A 16,201-nucleotide genomic window follows, 5' to 3' on the forward strand; every position below is an offset into this window, starting at 1 on the left:
AGGTAAGGATGCAGCCTTCCGGCGATACGGAAATCAATTAGGTCTACTTTAGGTTACATAAGCCATTAATGTGAATCACACTGCTGCTCTGCTATTGTTTTGGATGCTTTTCAGAAATGTTTTTGTATATTTAAACCCAATAATGGTTGAACTGAAGTAGTTTAAACTGCCTATCAATCATTGTTTTTGTGACAAAGAAACAAATCGGAAGCAAACAGGGCAAAACAAGAGTTCCTATTGGGTAAATTCAGGTAGGTTCCTCCCCGTTTCGTTCTGTTTGCTTCCGTTTAACAAATGTTTTGCACCAGAATCGACGTAATGAAGTGGACCAGCCCAGCCTCACATTCAATTCGCGCATATATGTACAAAATGTATTTCAGCAGATTTCGTGCGTTTTTGTGCATTTTTGGGGTGGTTCAATTCGTTTGAAAATACACGAATTTCTGTGCTACTTAATTCGTGCGAAAATACACGAATTTCTGTGCTACTTAATTCGTGCGAAAAGACACGAATTTAACCAGTAGGCGACACACAAGCCGTTGCAACAACCATAGACGCGATCGCCTGTATTTATTTATTTTACGTTATGAATATATAGATATTTTGTCTTTTTTTTAACCATATAACCATAAGAGGTTATATATATATTGTCTTTATTTAATCCCTATTAAAACATTGTGGTTTTATGCCTATATGTACTGTTTTCGATTTTTCTGAACAGACTTCAGTATAGAATGAATCATGCAATGCATGATGGCTAATGGTGTTTTATTCGGTTGTAGTTCCATGTATTTCTTAAAAAACAAACGTGTAAACCATTTTTATTGACCAGAATGTAACTGAAAATACAATGGCAGCCTTGCCATTGTCCATCAATAACAAAACGTTTTTTTTTCGTATAACATTTGGGGAAACGTATGCAGTCATTGTAGTCTTACATTTTGTTGGCCAACCAAAATTACCAAAACGTTAACCCGTAATAAGGCTAGGGTGGCTGAATGTAAATACATGGCTCTGAGTGTAAACACCTTTTCCCTAGAAACGTTCTTGTGTTCAAATTACCGTCAGTGCGAAATAGCTAGAAACCTTTCGTATTTCCACTTGGCTGCACCTACGGTTACGATAACGATAAATCAAGTGCAATACCTGCGTCGACCTGTGTCGAGCAGCAAAACACCGGAAAGCTTCTAGCCTACCGGAAAGTTACAAGAAGAACAAGAATAGTTACCTCATCCGGTCATGTGACACTCTGGATGCCCCCTAAAAGCAATTTCAACCGTTTTGAAAAATGACGCCTGGTAACCCCAAAAAAATACCAGGTGCACGAAAAGTTTGAATATTTTTTGAAAACCTCCATAAATCACTCAGGCCAGCACCCATTGATTTGGGGCGGTAGTATAGTGCTCCCAGAGCGGGTATGGAAGTCTGGATCCCCCCTAAAAGAATTTAAGGCTCTGTGTGTCTTTAAGCACCATACTTTGTCACTCCATCCTTGCTGTGTGTGTGTGTGTGTGTGTGTGTGTGTGTGTGTGTGTGTGTGTGTGTGTGTGTGTGTGTGTGTGTGTGTGTGTGTGTGTGTGTGTGTGTGTGTGTGTGTGTGTGTGTGTGTGTGTGTGTATGTGTGTGTGTGTGTGTGTGTGTGAGAGAGCTTTTCTTTGACATCTGTTTAAAGAAATGACTGATTTACAGTTCATGAGGGTTGACCGATTCACACATTTAAAGTTTTGGAAAGATCTGACTTTTTTAAACCTTCGAAACAGCACCTATGACCCCATTTTAAGGCACTTCCGGTTTGCACAGGAAGCTATAAGTAAATACATATCCTGATCGGGGTATGCTTTTACAGAATCCTGAGTTTTAAGTCTATACGTTAAGAACTGACTGATTTACACAGGGTTGAATGCACTATATATCACAAACTGCTGGTTGGGTATGGCAACACTTTTAGGGTGATTTTATCACTTCCGGTTGCTCCAGGAAGCTTAGAATCAACACAGGTAGACCTCATAGTGGCTTGGTGGATTGTCATTGAAGACAGGTTCATAAGACATTCATAACCCACATAGGCTTCAGGTTGAATTTAGGGGTGCAGGCAATGAGCTCCTATGGGGTGAGATGTCATTGTAAACTGTTTGATGTAAACACCTTCTTTTAACTGTTAAGGGTTAATGCCACACGGTCAAGGTTAGGCTTGCACAGAGACCTTAGGAACGTTCCTGAGGTAAAATTGTGCTTCTAAACCTTAACAGCTCTCCCTCTGTCTCCCAAAAGCAAAAGACTTGAAATGTAGGTCAAGGGTCATCTTCTTGTCACTGTCGCTGCGCTCAGACCGAGCAAGCTACGGTCAAGCGGGGCATCTCGTTGAACTCGGCACGGCCTGGAGACTATGGTGATGTCATTTTTAGTGGTGATTTCAGAATGCTATTTTGGTGGTTTTTCACTGTTTAAACATATTGCAAATGCACATTACATTTGCAATATGATTCAACAGTGAAAAACATCACATCATATTGCAAATGTAACGTTACATTTGCAATAGGATTCAATGGGCATGTACCATGAATTTGGCCATGAATTTGGCATTCTCTTAAATACTGCAGATATGCAAAAATGACTGGCCTGATGACCTCGGGATGGCCGGGCAGTGATAGTGGGACCTCTCCATCGCTCGTTGTGTTAAATTTCATCATGTCAATTTTGGTGATGGTACCTCACTGTTGAAACATATTGCAAATGCACAAAAGTCAACTAGCAAGTCAGTGTCCATCAGTCAATTAGATATTTTCAGACACCAAACTGATACCATCTGACTCCAAACTCACTTTTTCCAACTCGTTTAGAAGCCAACTATCACATATTTCAGAGCAGGCCCGAAATTCACAGCGCCTTCCATTTAAACCATAATAAAACAAATAATACGTAGTTATGTTCTAGCTGCGGGTCCAGTTCTCACATTATGTTTAGCCCTATGTGAGGCGACCTCGAATCCCAAGTTTCGGCTCGATAGGTCATTCGGTGCCCGAGCAAAACCTTAATTGGTGCTGAAATTCCACTTTTTTCCATGCCTTGCTACGGGGTCCTTGAATGAGCTATCGGACAGAAATGTCGGGGTCCGTCTCTATGGGCCGAGCCGGTTTCAATGCACCTAGTCTTGCAACTCTGGGACTTTTCTAAACGTCGCCATTTTGTAATGCTCAAAATGAATTGAAGTCATTGCAAATGCACGAGGCTTTTAATCGGTCCGAGAACCTTCTAGAGCCACATAACTCACCGTGCTTAATCGACCTGAGCTCTAGAACAGGTTTGTAAAGTTTCAGAACTCTAGGTCTGACGGTTCTTTAAAAGTTTGAACAAAAGTAACTATTGCAGGCACTGTCTGCCTCTAAGCCCCTCAGTATGTCACTCCATCCTTTCTGTGTGGGTGTGTAAATTTTTCCTTGAAATCTGATGGGATGAATGACTGATTTACAGTTCATGAGGGTTGCCTATTCACATATATTAAGTTTTGGAAAGATTTGACTTTTTTAACCCTTCGAAACAGCCCTTTTGACACCAATTATGGCACTTCCGGTTGGCACAGGAAGCTGAAAGTAAACACATATCCTCATTGGAGTGGGCTTTTACAGAATCCTGAGTTTTAAGTCTATACGTTAAGAACTCACTGATTTACATAGGGTTGAATGCACTATTTCTCTCAAACTGCAGGTTGGGTATGGCAAACACTTTTAGGGTGATTTAACCACTTCCGGTTGCTCCAGGAAGCTTAGAATCGACACAGGTAGACCTCGTAGTGGCCTGATGGATTGTCATCGAAGACAGGTTCATAAGGCATTATTAACCTACATAGGCTTCAGGTTGAATTTAGGGGAGCAGGCAATGTATTCAAACAGTCATTGTAAACTGTTTGATGTTAACACCTTCTTTTAACTGTTAAGGGTTAATGCCACATGGTCAATGTTAGGCTTGCACAGATCGGGAGGACCTTAGGAACGTTCCTGAGGTCAAATTGTGCTTCTAACCTTAACGGTTCTCTCTTTGTCTCCCAAAAGCAAAAAAATATGAAATTGAGGTCAAAGGGTCATTTGGGTCCTTCTTCTTGTCACTGTCGCTGCACTCAGACCGAGCGAGCTACGGTCAAGCGGGGCATCTCGTTGAACTCGGCATGGCCTGGAGATAATGGTAATGCAATTGCAGGCTTTGTGTGTCTTTAAGCACCGTACTTTTTCACTCCATCCTTGCTGTGTGTGTGTGTGTGTGTGTGTGTGTGTGTGTGTGTGTGTGTGTGTGTGTGTGTGTGTGTGTGTGTGTGTGTGTGTGTGTGTGTGTGTGTGTGTGTGTGTGTGTGTGTGAGAGAGCTTTTCTTTGACATCTGTTGAGAGAAATTACTGATTTACAGTTCATGAGGGTTGCCTAATCACACAAGTGAAGTTTTGAAAAGATCTGACCTTTTTAACCCTTCGAAACTGACCCCATGGCACCATTTTAAGGTACTTCCGGTTGACATAGGAAGCTGAAAGTGAACACATATCCTCCTTGGGGTAGGCTCTTATATAATATTGAGTTTTAAGTCTTTATGTTAAGAACTGACTTATTTACAGAGGGTTAAATGAGTGTGTGTTATTTCATAAAATCACATAAAATCACAGAATTCTCGCAGAGCTTCGAGACCCACTTAAAAAATGTTCGTCTGAACACACTGCAACTGGATCTGTAACTTCTTTTTTTTTTAACTCCTTTTTGTGAACATTACCAATTTGTCAATGTACGATTTCTCTTAAATTACGATAGATAAATGGCTGGTTCTTTTTTTCCTGACACCGTATGCTTATGTACTTTGACGTGAAGCGGTCAAATTAGCACCCTACTTTGCGTTTTTGACCTTTAATCCCAGAAAAATGGCCATAACTCAAAAAGCGTTGAGGCCTCGACGCCATCTTGTTCGGGGCCAACTGTCCATTACGCCAAACCTACGCTCACCAAGTTTCGTCTTCGAAATAAGTTTAGGAGAAAAGGCCACGTGCATTTGCAATGTGCTTGTGCATTTGCAATATGATTTATTTTCCCTCTGGTGGGAATTTCCGAGACTGCGGAAAAATGACCAAAATTTGTTATTTTTATAAAACGGAAACCGAACGTCCGAGAGATTTCGTTTGATGACTTCCTGAAAGATCTCTCCCCCGTGCACGGCCCGACGCGTCCGCGAATTTTAGAAACGTTGCAGGACGTCTAGTAAGGGACCGTACATTTGCAATGTGGCGTTTCTCACTAACCATATGGCGAGTGCTAAAATGTTCCCTTAAGGTATGGAAGGGCCTTGGAAAGGCCATAAGTGTAAGCCAACATAATTCATTATTTTACATTAACATGTAATACATGCATTATGAAGAAAATGGTGTAATTTAGGCTCCACGAAATATGAAATGGGTTATGAAGAAAATCGTGTATGGTTGCCTACATGACAAAAAGGCGTTCTGATTACAAGTGCACCAGTATCCAAAGTATTAAGCGAAATCAAGCACAGAAAACAGCATTGGCATTAATAAAACAATATTTCCCACGAATTAAGTCGCACGTAAATGTGCGTCTTTTCTCAAAAATTCTGTTCAGCAAGTCTAAAACAGTACATATAGGCATACAACGACACATTTTAAAACATGGTTAAACAAAGACAACATTTCTGTATATTCATGACGTTGAATTAGCCATTAAGAAGAACAAAAATGAAATATAGACTATCGCGTCTATATGGTTGTTGCAAAGGCTTGTGTGTCGCCTACTGGTTAAATTCGTGTCTTTTCGCACGAATTAAGTAGCACAGAAATTCGTGTATTTTCGCACGAATTAAGTAGCACAGAAATTCGTGTATTTTCAAACGAATTGAACCACCCCAAAAATGCACAAAAACGCACGAAATCTGCTGAAATACATTTTGTACATATATGCGCGAATTGAATGTGAGACTGTGTTGAGTGGACAGCCAGTGAAAAATGCGCTCGTGACCGCTGCATCGTGTGGATCCCAGCCTATGGAATAAAAGTTTGAGATCCTCCCTTCTAAACTCCCCCGTTATGTTGTGCTCCATACGAGTTCAATTTAAGATGACCATGAGTGGGGCTTTTAATGCTCAATTTAATTCGTGCTAGTTAAAAAAAGTATATATTGGCCTAACGGACACATGCTCAAACTTGGACAATTTTGATAGACTTAAACAGCTGCAAGTTATGGAGATATTAAAATTTCACCTACAAAAACGTAAACAATAGGCCAATAGCAAATGCAGCCAATGGAATACATTTTTCAGGCAGAACTGGGTGATTTCCACTAGATGGCCAAGTCAAAATTTGCTATATTGTAAACATTTATGGGGGGGGGGGGGGGGGGGGAGTGCTTTTTGGTCTTAATTTGAGGTTAGGGTTAGTACTGTGGTTAAATTTAGGGTTAATTTATCCTTAATCCGAAAATGTGGTTCGCATCGCCGTGTGCCTACCAAATTTTGTAACAATGCGCAGAATTCCGTACAGCTCCACATTGACATGATTGGTTGACGGTAGGTGGGGGCGAGAGGTCCTGTATAAACTCAAACTCACTTCCTTGACAACTTCCTTCACAACAGCTCTGCGCTGCCCTGCGAAGCGCAATAAGTATGAATGCCCTGACTTCTGCAGATGCCGTATCACTGTAGATGCTGCACGGCCAATGTCGACGTCGGATTGACCATACAGTGGCATTTAAGAGGAAAGTAAAAGTAACAAAGTAATACGATTACGTTACTGAGTTTGGATAATCCAAAAGGTATGTTACCGATTACAATTTTGGACAGGTAACTAGTAACTAACGGATTACATGTAGAAAGTAACCTGGCCAACCCTGGCAGCGGCCATTAACTGACACCAGCAGCAGTAGATGAAAGCACTGAATGCGCATTAAGTAACTCGTAACTGTAAAGGATTACATTTAGAAAGGAACCTAGCCAACCCTGGCAGCGGCCATTAACTGACACCAGTACCAGGAGATGAAAGCACTGAATGAGCACTGAGTAACTAGTAACTGTTACGGGTTACATTTAGAAAGGAACCTACCCAACACTGAATGAGCACTGAGTAACTAGTAACTGTTACGGGTTACATTTAGAAAGGAACCTACCCAACACTGAATGAGCACTGAGTAACTAGTAACTGTGACAGCTTAGATTTAGAAAGAAACTACCCAGCACTGAATGAGCAGTGAATCATATAGGAACACACTTATTAATGTATATCTGCGTTCAGACGGCCTTGTCCCTGCTCTTTAAAATCATTATAAAAGCCCTGTATTCCTCAATGGAAGTATCCTTAGTTTTGAGGTCTCCTTGGTAAGCTGCTGTCCAGTGCAGACTGTCTGTAGAATATTTCCTCTCTCGTTATACTGTAGCTTTGTTATCCATCCCCGTTCCCATTGTCATAACATGGCTTTGAAACATCTCAGTTTTGATATTTGACAATCCCTAGGAGTTGTTTTAGACAGACTTTGAGCCTGGCCTTAGAGATAGTCTACATGGGAAAGACTGAAGAGGCCAATTCACCACCAGACACCATGCAGCAACGTTACCCCCCAGCCAGAGGTCCAGTAACACTGTCGCCCCACTTCTCCATCTGCTGTGGATAAACTGTGCTGCAACAACGTATCTCTGGAATGCATGCCCTTCACAACACTTAAACATTCAGACGCGCCCATGTATAGATCCCGTGTACACACACACACACACACATACATTTTTCCCGTCTTTGAAAAAGGGATGTGATTCCCTTTTATTTATGACGCATGGATTGGAAAACTCTCCCCGAATGTGACCTTCACGATATTAAGTTGCGCCTCTAGCCGAAGATTGAATAGAGCTAAATGAATCACGGATCACATACTGGAGTCTCCTGTTTCCAGTTCATCGTGTGTATTAATTTTACTCTGATGTCTTCAGCTATGCAGCGTACTTTGCGTTCCTGTCTGTGTCCACTACAGGTGTTGACACGCGTCCGTTCCACCTTTAACGGTTTAGAGTCTATTCCAGGATGTAAACTGCAAAATACCATATCACAATCACATACACAGGCCATGGAAATAAACTTAACGTGCTCTCTGCTCAAGTATGACTTCATTGACTTTATATTTAGAGATTATGTTTTGCTGGACCAAGGCTAAATGAGATTGGATTTCTAATCAAAGCTTGCAAGCTTTGTGAAACAAAATCGGCCATGACAACAAGTACTTTATTTCATGTCGTCTACCCAAGTTACAAAAGCAGATGTTTATACGTCTGATCCATCTTGTCGGACGACAAACTGAATTCCTCCGCTGTTCTATGTTCACTACATACTTCAGTCTGAGACTACCATCGTTGAAGTCGTTTGTGGTGAAGTCAAAATGAGAAGTCATCAGCGATTGGATCATCTCTAACCAATCAGAGTATCAAAGCCAAAGACGCATTTTCAAATTCCGCTTTACCCACGTGTGTTCTTGCCCACCCAACCCATCAATTTTTGGGACCAATCAAACGGTCTAGAATGGATTTCCATCCTAAAAATCATCAGTTCCCGACTCATTGCGGAGAAGAAACTAACGTACAAAGAGCTATTTTTATGATTCTGTGTCTCGTCAAACACCATTGAGCATATGTAATGTAAGTCTGGCCCCAAGGATGAGTCATAAAAATTAAGAAACATCCAGCAACTCTGTTTACCACTCTCAGTAGTCATAGTCCCGACACTAATGTTCTCCGCCTGAATGATGCCATTTGACACGCTGTTCTTACAGGGTAGACGACTCAGAGAGAAAAAAAACAGGAAAATGTAATGATCTAAATCCACTGAATGCCAAACTCATCTTTCATGCTCTCAGTGATGAGATAAATCCCAGAAACATGTAAATTAGATCAAATTGTGGAGTGATACAAGCGGCTGAAAGCACATGCCAACATACGCTCCATGTGAACATGAAACACATGTTGTAAACAGTGGTACCGAAGTCTAGTAACCAAAGTATGTGAAGAAAAAAAAAACTTGACAAAAGCTTGGATATGTCGTTTGAATTAACTTCTGTAATTGTCCACTCAATAAAATCAAGTTTAGTCCCAAAGGTCACCATAAATAATAGCCACCATATACAGGTAACTGCCAAAATAAAGGAATCACTTGAGTAAATAAGGGATACAAAGTATATTGAAAGCAGATGCTGCCACACAGGTGTGGTTTCTGAGTATATTAAGCAATTAACATCCCACCATGCTTAGGGTCATGTATAAAAAGTGTTTCCCGCCACCATCGACAAAACACCAAATGATGGAATTTCTCATGGAAGAATGGTGTCACATCCCTCCAATAGTGTTCCAGACACTTGTAGTATCTATGTCAAGGAGCATTGAAGCTTTCCTGGCGGCTCGTAGTGGCCGAATGCCCTATTAAGACACTTAAATGTTGGTGCTTCCTTTATTTTGGCAGTTACCTGTATAACCCACAGAAAATTCCTTAATGCCACATTCACCTTGAATTTGAGTCTATCAAAGATCAACTGTGGAGTCTGATTTCCTGTTGTTATGTACTGTATTGATTAGTATTCTTATGACCAAGCAGAAACAGACGCTTTATTAGTTCCATGATACTTAATCAGATCATATAGTCATAGAAGTTTGTTTCAGTTCCTAAATAAATGGTCCAAAACTAATCTTATAGGCCATTGGGCTTAGATTTAAAGGATCTACCTGCTAAAGCCTAATGTCAAACTGGAAATCTCCAATGACAATGCCATTCTTCTTTTTCATGACACAATATGAGAGCACAATGGTTAGTAGCTGTAGCACAACAACAGCGACATCAATCAACTCACAGTAGCCGCATCGCGTCCCCCCCTCAAAGACGAAGCCGTTTGGTACAGGCCCATATCTGCGTAGGTCTGGAAGGTTCCACTGGCCGATGATAACGGGGAGAATGTCCCTGACCAGGACCAATAGGTTGTTACACAAGTGAAGGGTCGCAGGCCCGCTCTCCAACATGGTGCCTGGTAAGATACCAACGCTAAACCTGTGGACTGGACAGAGAAGAAGAGAAGTTGGAAACCAGTTAAACAAAATACAATAAAAACAAATTATTGATTTAATATAAACATATCACTACCTCGACACAAACAATTGTTTTAGTGGTAGCCAATAACTGAAAAAGGGATAGAAATAACAATTTCATCCTAAACATTATTGCTCCAGTATGGCTGTGATTTAACTGTATAGTATTAAAAAAAAGGAAAACAGCGGAGTGCATTGAGAGTGAGATCGGTAAGTTGAACAGAGTAGAGCTCAGATCTGAAGCCCAAATGTAATCAATCAGAGCTTGTCACAAACACCAATGTATTTGACTCAATATTTTTGCTAATGTGCAACACAAGAGGGACAGCAGGCCTGGTCAGGGTAGGAACCTGTGTTGTCTGTTTATCTGTTTTATAAATGTTTTAAGTGTGTGTGTGTGTAGACTTTTGGGTGTTTTGTGTATGTGAATTTTAAGTGCTTGAGAAACAGTGTGTGAGTACGTGTACAAATGGGAGTTTCTCGATACCAAACAGGAACTACATTAAAATACATGAGTGATACCAGTGAGTAAACTCTGTTAGAAGAGAGATTGATGGCGCCAAAGATGAGAAAATGTCAGCCAGTCCCGGCGTGTCATCGCTCAGTTTGAGAAAGATTCATGGGGTGTCACAAATCACAACAAAAGCGCTGGCACACAACGGCCCTCAGGCACAGGCTGGCAGGTGACATTTCTACGTGCCTGGCCACAAGTCAGCAAGACGGTGGGCTGAGCACACCCCCAATCACATCGACAGGGCTGTAGTGGAGCGGGTCAAGAGCTTCAAGTTCCTCGTGTCCACATCACTAAGGATCTATCATGGTCTACACACACCGACACAGTTGTGAATAGGGCACGACAACGCCACTTCCCCCTCAGGAGGCTGAAAAGATTTGTCATGGTCCCTCAAATCCTCAAAAAGTTTTACAGCTGCACCATTGAGAGCATCTTGACTGGCTGCATCACTGCTTGGTATGGCAAATGCTTGGCCATAGACTGTTCTCTCTGCTACCGCACGGCAAGCGGTATCGATGCACCAAGTCTGGAACCAACAGGACCCTGAACAGCTTCCACCCCCAAGCTAGTTAGTTAAATAGTTAACCTAATAGCTACCCGGATTATCTGTATTGATCCTTTTTGCACAAATGTTTTTTACCCATCATATACACATACTGTTCATTATCTGTCACTTCATAATTTATTTTATTGACATCTGTGGCATTGTATTGTGACAAAACTGCACATTTAAGAGTGGTCTTTTATTGTCCCCAGCACAAGGTGCACCTGTGTAATGATCATTCTGTTTAATCAGCTTCTTGATACACTGTATATACAAAAGTATGTGGACACCCCTTCAAATTAGTGGATTTGGCTATTTCAGCCACGTCTGTTGCTGACAGACGAGCACCCAGCCATGCAATCTCCATAGACAAACATTGGCAGTAGAATACCACACTGAAGAGCTCAGTGACTTTCAATGTGGCACCGTCATAGGATGCCATCTTTCCAATAAGCCAGTTCATCAAATTTCTGCCCTGCTAAAGCTGCCCCAGTAAACTGTAAGTGCTATTATTGTGAAGTGAAAATGTCTACGAGCAACAACGTCCCCGCCACGAAGTGGTAAGCCATACAAACTCACAGAACGTTATCCTGGTAAAATGTGATTGTATTGAACAGTGCTACTTCCAGAAAGTATGGACTTGTTTCTGGACATGGTGGCCAGCTACAATACAGGATATGCCCTAAAAGAGGAATAAAGGTCTCTGGGGCTGTTTTTTGTGGCTCAGGCTAGGCACCTTAGTTCCAGTGAAGGGAAATCTTAACGTTACAGCACATAATTACATTCTAGACGATTCTGTGCTTCTAACTTTGTTGCAACAGTTTGGTCATGTAGTGTATATACCTCAATTACCTCGTACCCCTGCACATCGACTCGGTACTGGTACCCCGTGTATATAAGTTGTCATTACTCATTGTGTATTTTATTATTGCGTGTTTTACTTTTCTATTATTTCTCTATTTTCTTTCTCTCTGCATTGTTGGGAAAGGCCTGTAAATAAGCATTTCACTGTTAGTCTACACCTCTTGTTTACAAAGCATGTGAAGAATAAAATTACATTTGATTTGATTTGACACTTCACACCAGAGCACGACAATTACCACACTCACCCACAAACACACAGTGGAACACACACACACACTGGCATTTACATTGCACACACACACAAGCACACACACAGGGCAGCTGCAATATGTCCGCTTGACCATTCCAATTACACTCCACACAATAGATCCAATACATCTGATTTTTTTTACACTCATTTGTTCCACAACACAATTCAACTGGACTCTGTGGAGTCAATAAGAGTTCTACAAAATATAAATTGCCTTATTAAACTTCTACACCAAAATCAGAGCATAAAAAAGTCAAAACACATTCATGAATACATATTTCCGGATGGTGACAGGGATATGAGTAGATACAACCAGTTATACCCCATTCCATGCTCAATCAGTCATCAAACTGACATCTAAAACACCTTACTTTGAAATGATTTGGTTTGATGCACATGTTATGTAAATTCATATTGCACAACACTTGGGTCACCCAGAAGAGCACGTCATCGGAGAACACTGTCAACAAGGACCTACCCGTAAGACTGCCTGTTGCCTAGGATGTAGTGTAGCAGATACCAGCTAAAAACACGCTGATTTGACTCAACGCCTAACAGAGTTATATACATTACATACTACCTACATGGGCCCTCTGCAATAACCATCAGGCCGAAGGGGACACGGATGTCCAAGGCTAAAATCTACTACATGAGTTCAACTTATTACTTCACAAACTAATCCACATAGTACAAATATGGGACACAAACAATGACTACCATAAACCAGTGCATCTCCCACCTTCCCCCAGACTGTAGCGGATGCGGATGTCCCAGGCCAGCAGAGCCTCCTTTCCGTCGAAGCCCAGCATGACAACCTGGCCCAGGCAGAGGATGACCAGCGTGTAGCCCACCCCCTCATAGGAGAGACCTGTCTCCAGACCACAGATGTCCTCCAAGGTGACGCTGACCCTCTCCCGGTGGCCCTGGGCTTTATCCGACTTGTCTTTGTAGACCAGAAGTACCAAGCAGTCTGGGAAAATTGGGAGAGAAGAGAGAACATAAGGAAAAACTTAAATTTCACAAAATTATGATCTATAAAATTGATGATATATAACAGTTGTATCCTACAACATAAAGGGTCAGTTTCCTGGACAGTCTAAGATTATTATTGGACTAAAAAGTGTGTTCATGTCACGCCCTGACCATAGAGAGCTTTTTATTCTCTATGTTGGTTAGGTCGGGGTGTGACTAGGGTGGGTCATCTAGGTGTTTTTATGTCTATGTTGGCCTGTTATGGTTCCCAATCAGAGGCAGCTGTTTATCGTTGTCTCTGATTGGGGATCATATTTAGGCAGCCATTTCCCCTTTGTGCTTTGTGGGATCTTGTCTATGTATAGTTGCCTGTGAGCATTATATTAACTTCACGTTTCGTTTGTTCGTTTTGTTCTTTAAAGTTTTCTATTCCAAAATAAAGGATGGAACATACCACGCTGCATCTTGGTCCACTCCTTATAACGATCGTGACAGTTCAAAATAAATATCCTTTGAAAGTGCTTTTTAGTCCAGGACTAGGCTTAATCTGTGTCCAGGAACCTTTCCCACAATGTTTAGTCTTAAAGCAGTCTTAGTTGTTAGTGAATGTAGAGGCTAGGTATGAGGAAGTTAATTACAGCCAGGAAACGTTGTTATGCATAGAGTTATCATTGTATTGAGAAGCCTTCCAGTGAATAGGGTGGAGTAAGAATCAATTTGAGCTTTTTATTGTATTGTACTGTACTGTATTGTACTGCATTGTATTATATTATATTTTATGTTATTGTAATATACTGTACTGCATTGTATTGTACTGTATTGTATTAAAATATATTTTATTGTATTGTACAATATTGTACTGTACTGTATTGTATTATATTAAACTGAATTGTGTTGTTTTGTATGGTATTGTACAATATTGTAATGTATTGTACCGTATTGTATTGTAATTTATTGTAATGTATTATGTTATGTTATATTGTATTGTATTATGTTATATTGTATTGTATTATATTGTAATGTACTGTAATGTATTATATTGTACTTTATTACATAGTATTATATTGTATTGTAATTTATTGTACTGTATTATATAGAATTATAATGTATTGTAATTTATTGTAATGTATTATATAGAATTATAATGTATTATATTTTATTGTAATGTATTGTATTATGTTATGTTATTGTATTGCATTATGTTGTATTGTATTGTATTGTAATGTATTGTAATGTATTGTATTGTCAGTTCTGAGGTGGGAGGATGAAATAGAGGAAGAAGAAAGACCATTAGAAAATGTGAGTTTTATACTCTACTTCAGTACATCCTTACTGTCTAGAGAAGAATACGAGTTAAATAAATGGACCATATTGTCTGGCCTGCTTCGAAAATATCAAAAGGACTCTGACTTCCTATATTATCCTGAAAGGCTACACTCAACACAATGATAAGTCAATCAGCGACTTTTGCACTTTGAGTAAACCTGTTGGCAGCACCTGACACTTGTAAGACATGGCCAGAGCCCATAATATGCCAGGCCTACTGTAAGTACCAGTACCTCTTGACATAGTATGAAAGGCAGGGGGAATGGTTATCTTGGGTGCTTGGCATTTACTGTGACCGTACAGGCATATGGTGAAAACAGACAGTAGCTGGTCCACAGAAGTTGGTCCACAGTAGTTGGCCAGTGCTCCTCGCTACTGACAACACATGATATCCCACAATAACATTGTGAGTGCATTTACTGTTATATCTGAACCACAGGAGGTTGGTGGCACCTTAATTGGGGAGGATGGACTCGTAGTAATGGCTGGATCGAAATGGGTGGAATGGTATCAAATACATCAAACACACGGTTTCCTTGTTTCCATTCCATTTGCTCCATTAAAGCCATTATAATGAGCCGTCCTCCCCTCAGCAACCTCCACTGATCTGAACATATTTAATCAATAGACACAATAACTAGCCTATAGCACAGTAATAGGTAATCACTTCCAATCGGAAGACTATAGTTTACATTCTTAATAACTACAGACACATTTGACATAAAACTACATTTCCTACATTGTATTTACAGCGTAATTGCCTGATGCATGGTTATAAACCAGTTATAAACACACATAGAGCAGCGGCCTCTTTAAATGTAGCCTAGCACCAGAACACATTAACTTTAATACGGGGCCAGCCAAAGTTTGAAGGAGCAACCCAAAATTCGAAACTATCAGCACAGTAGCCTATGCATGGGAAAATATTACATTCCATGGCATGCAGTAATGCAACTTTGTTGCTTTTTTGGGGGATGTTTAGTAGGCTAAATGACAAGTAGACAGTTATTTATCGATTTACTACGGTAGTAAATAGACCACAAGCAGTAAACTTTCGAATTGAATTGTAGGCCTATTACATGACCATATACATTTAACAAAGAAAAACAAAGTAAAGTTATGCGCTGATGTTTCTCTAACAACGTGTGTTACGCGCCATCGAATATAGAACAGTGAGCGACGTACCTGCTACAGGCGATGGCTTGCGGAGTGCAACCCACCTATCCTTCCACTGAAAGAGACAACCGTACGAAACAGACGCAAACATTAAAATATTGTATAACTTTGATGCACATTCAAATTCACTGAATTAATTTGTTTTGTAAACACCTTTTTTCCATCTCTGAATTTGACATATCCCTCCACGACAACTGAATCCGTCATCTTCAGTCATGGTTCCAAACCAAACAGCTGCGGTGTCGCTGTCCGGTGCCCGAATGAGAGGTCATTTTCAAAATAGCTTTAGCCTACTGGTGAGGGGCACACACTCCCCCTTGTACACGCGCTTCGTGCACGCCCATCCGACACCAACGCAAACACACAGAAACGCACCCACCCAAACTTACAGAATTTCCCAGGTGATTTTTCAACAGGTGATTTTTCAACAGGTGATTTTTCAACAGGTGATATTAATCAAAATATATT

At 40.6% G+C, this 16,201-nt stretch overlaps 1 protein-coding gene across 1 annotated transcript in view; it reads right to left on the reverse strand.

Moving 5' to 3' along the window:
* LOC120049482 (protein Dok-7-like) overlaps positions 1-15,940 on the reverse strand; it is a 40,885-nt gene extending 24,945 nt beyond the window's left edge. Inside the window, exons 1-4 of the mRNA XM_038995747.1 lie at positions 15,887-15,940; positions 15,743-15,788; positions 12,999-13,229; positions 9,856-10,056 (exon numbers count right to left, since the gene is read on the reverse strand). Coding sequence (XP_038851675.1) covers positions 9,856-10,056; positions 12,999-13,229; positions 15,743-15,788; positions 15,887-15,940 — 532 coding nt within the window. The remainder of the gene's footprint in view (positions 1-9,855; positions 10,057-12,998; positions 13,230-15,742; positions 15,789-15,886) is intronic.
* Positions 15,941-16,201: the final 261 nt, after the last annotated feature.

The sequence above is a fragment of the Salvelinus namaycush genome, chromosome 6, assembly GCF_016432855.1.
Source record: "Salvelinus namaycush isolate Seneca chromosome 6, SaNama_1.0, whole genome shotgun sequence".
NCBI classification, from domain to species: domain Eukaryota; kingdom Metazoa; phylum Chordata; class Actinopteri; order Salmoniformes; family Salmonidae; genus Salvelinus; species Salvelinus namaycush.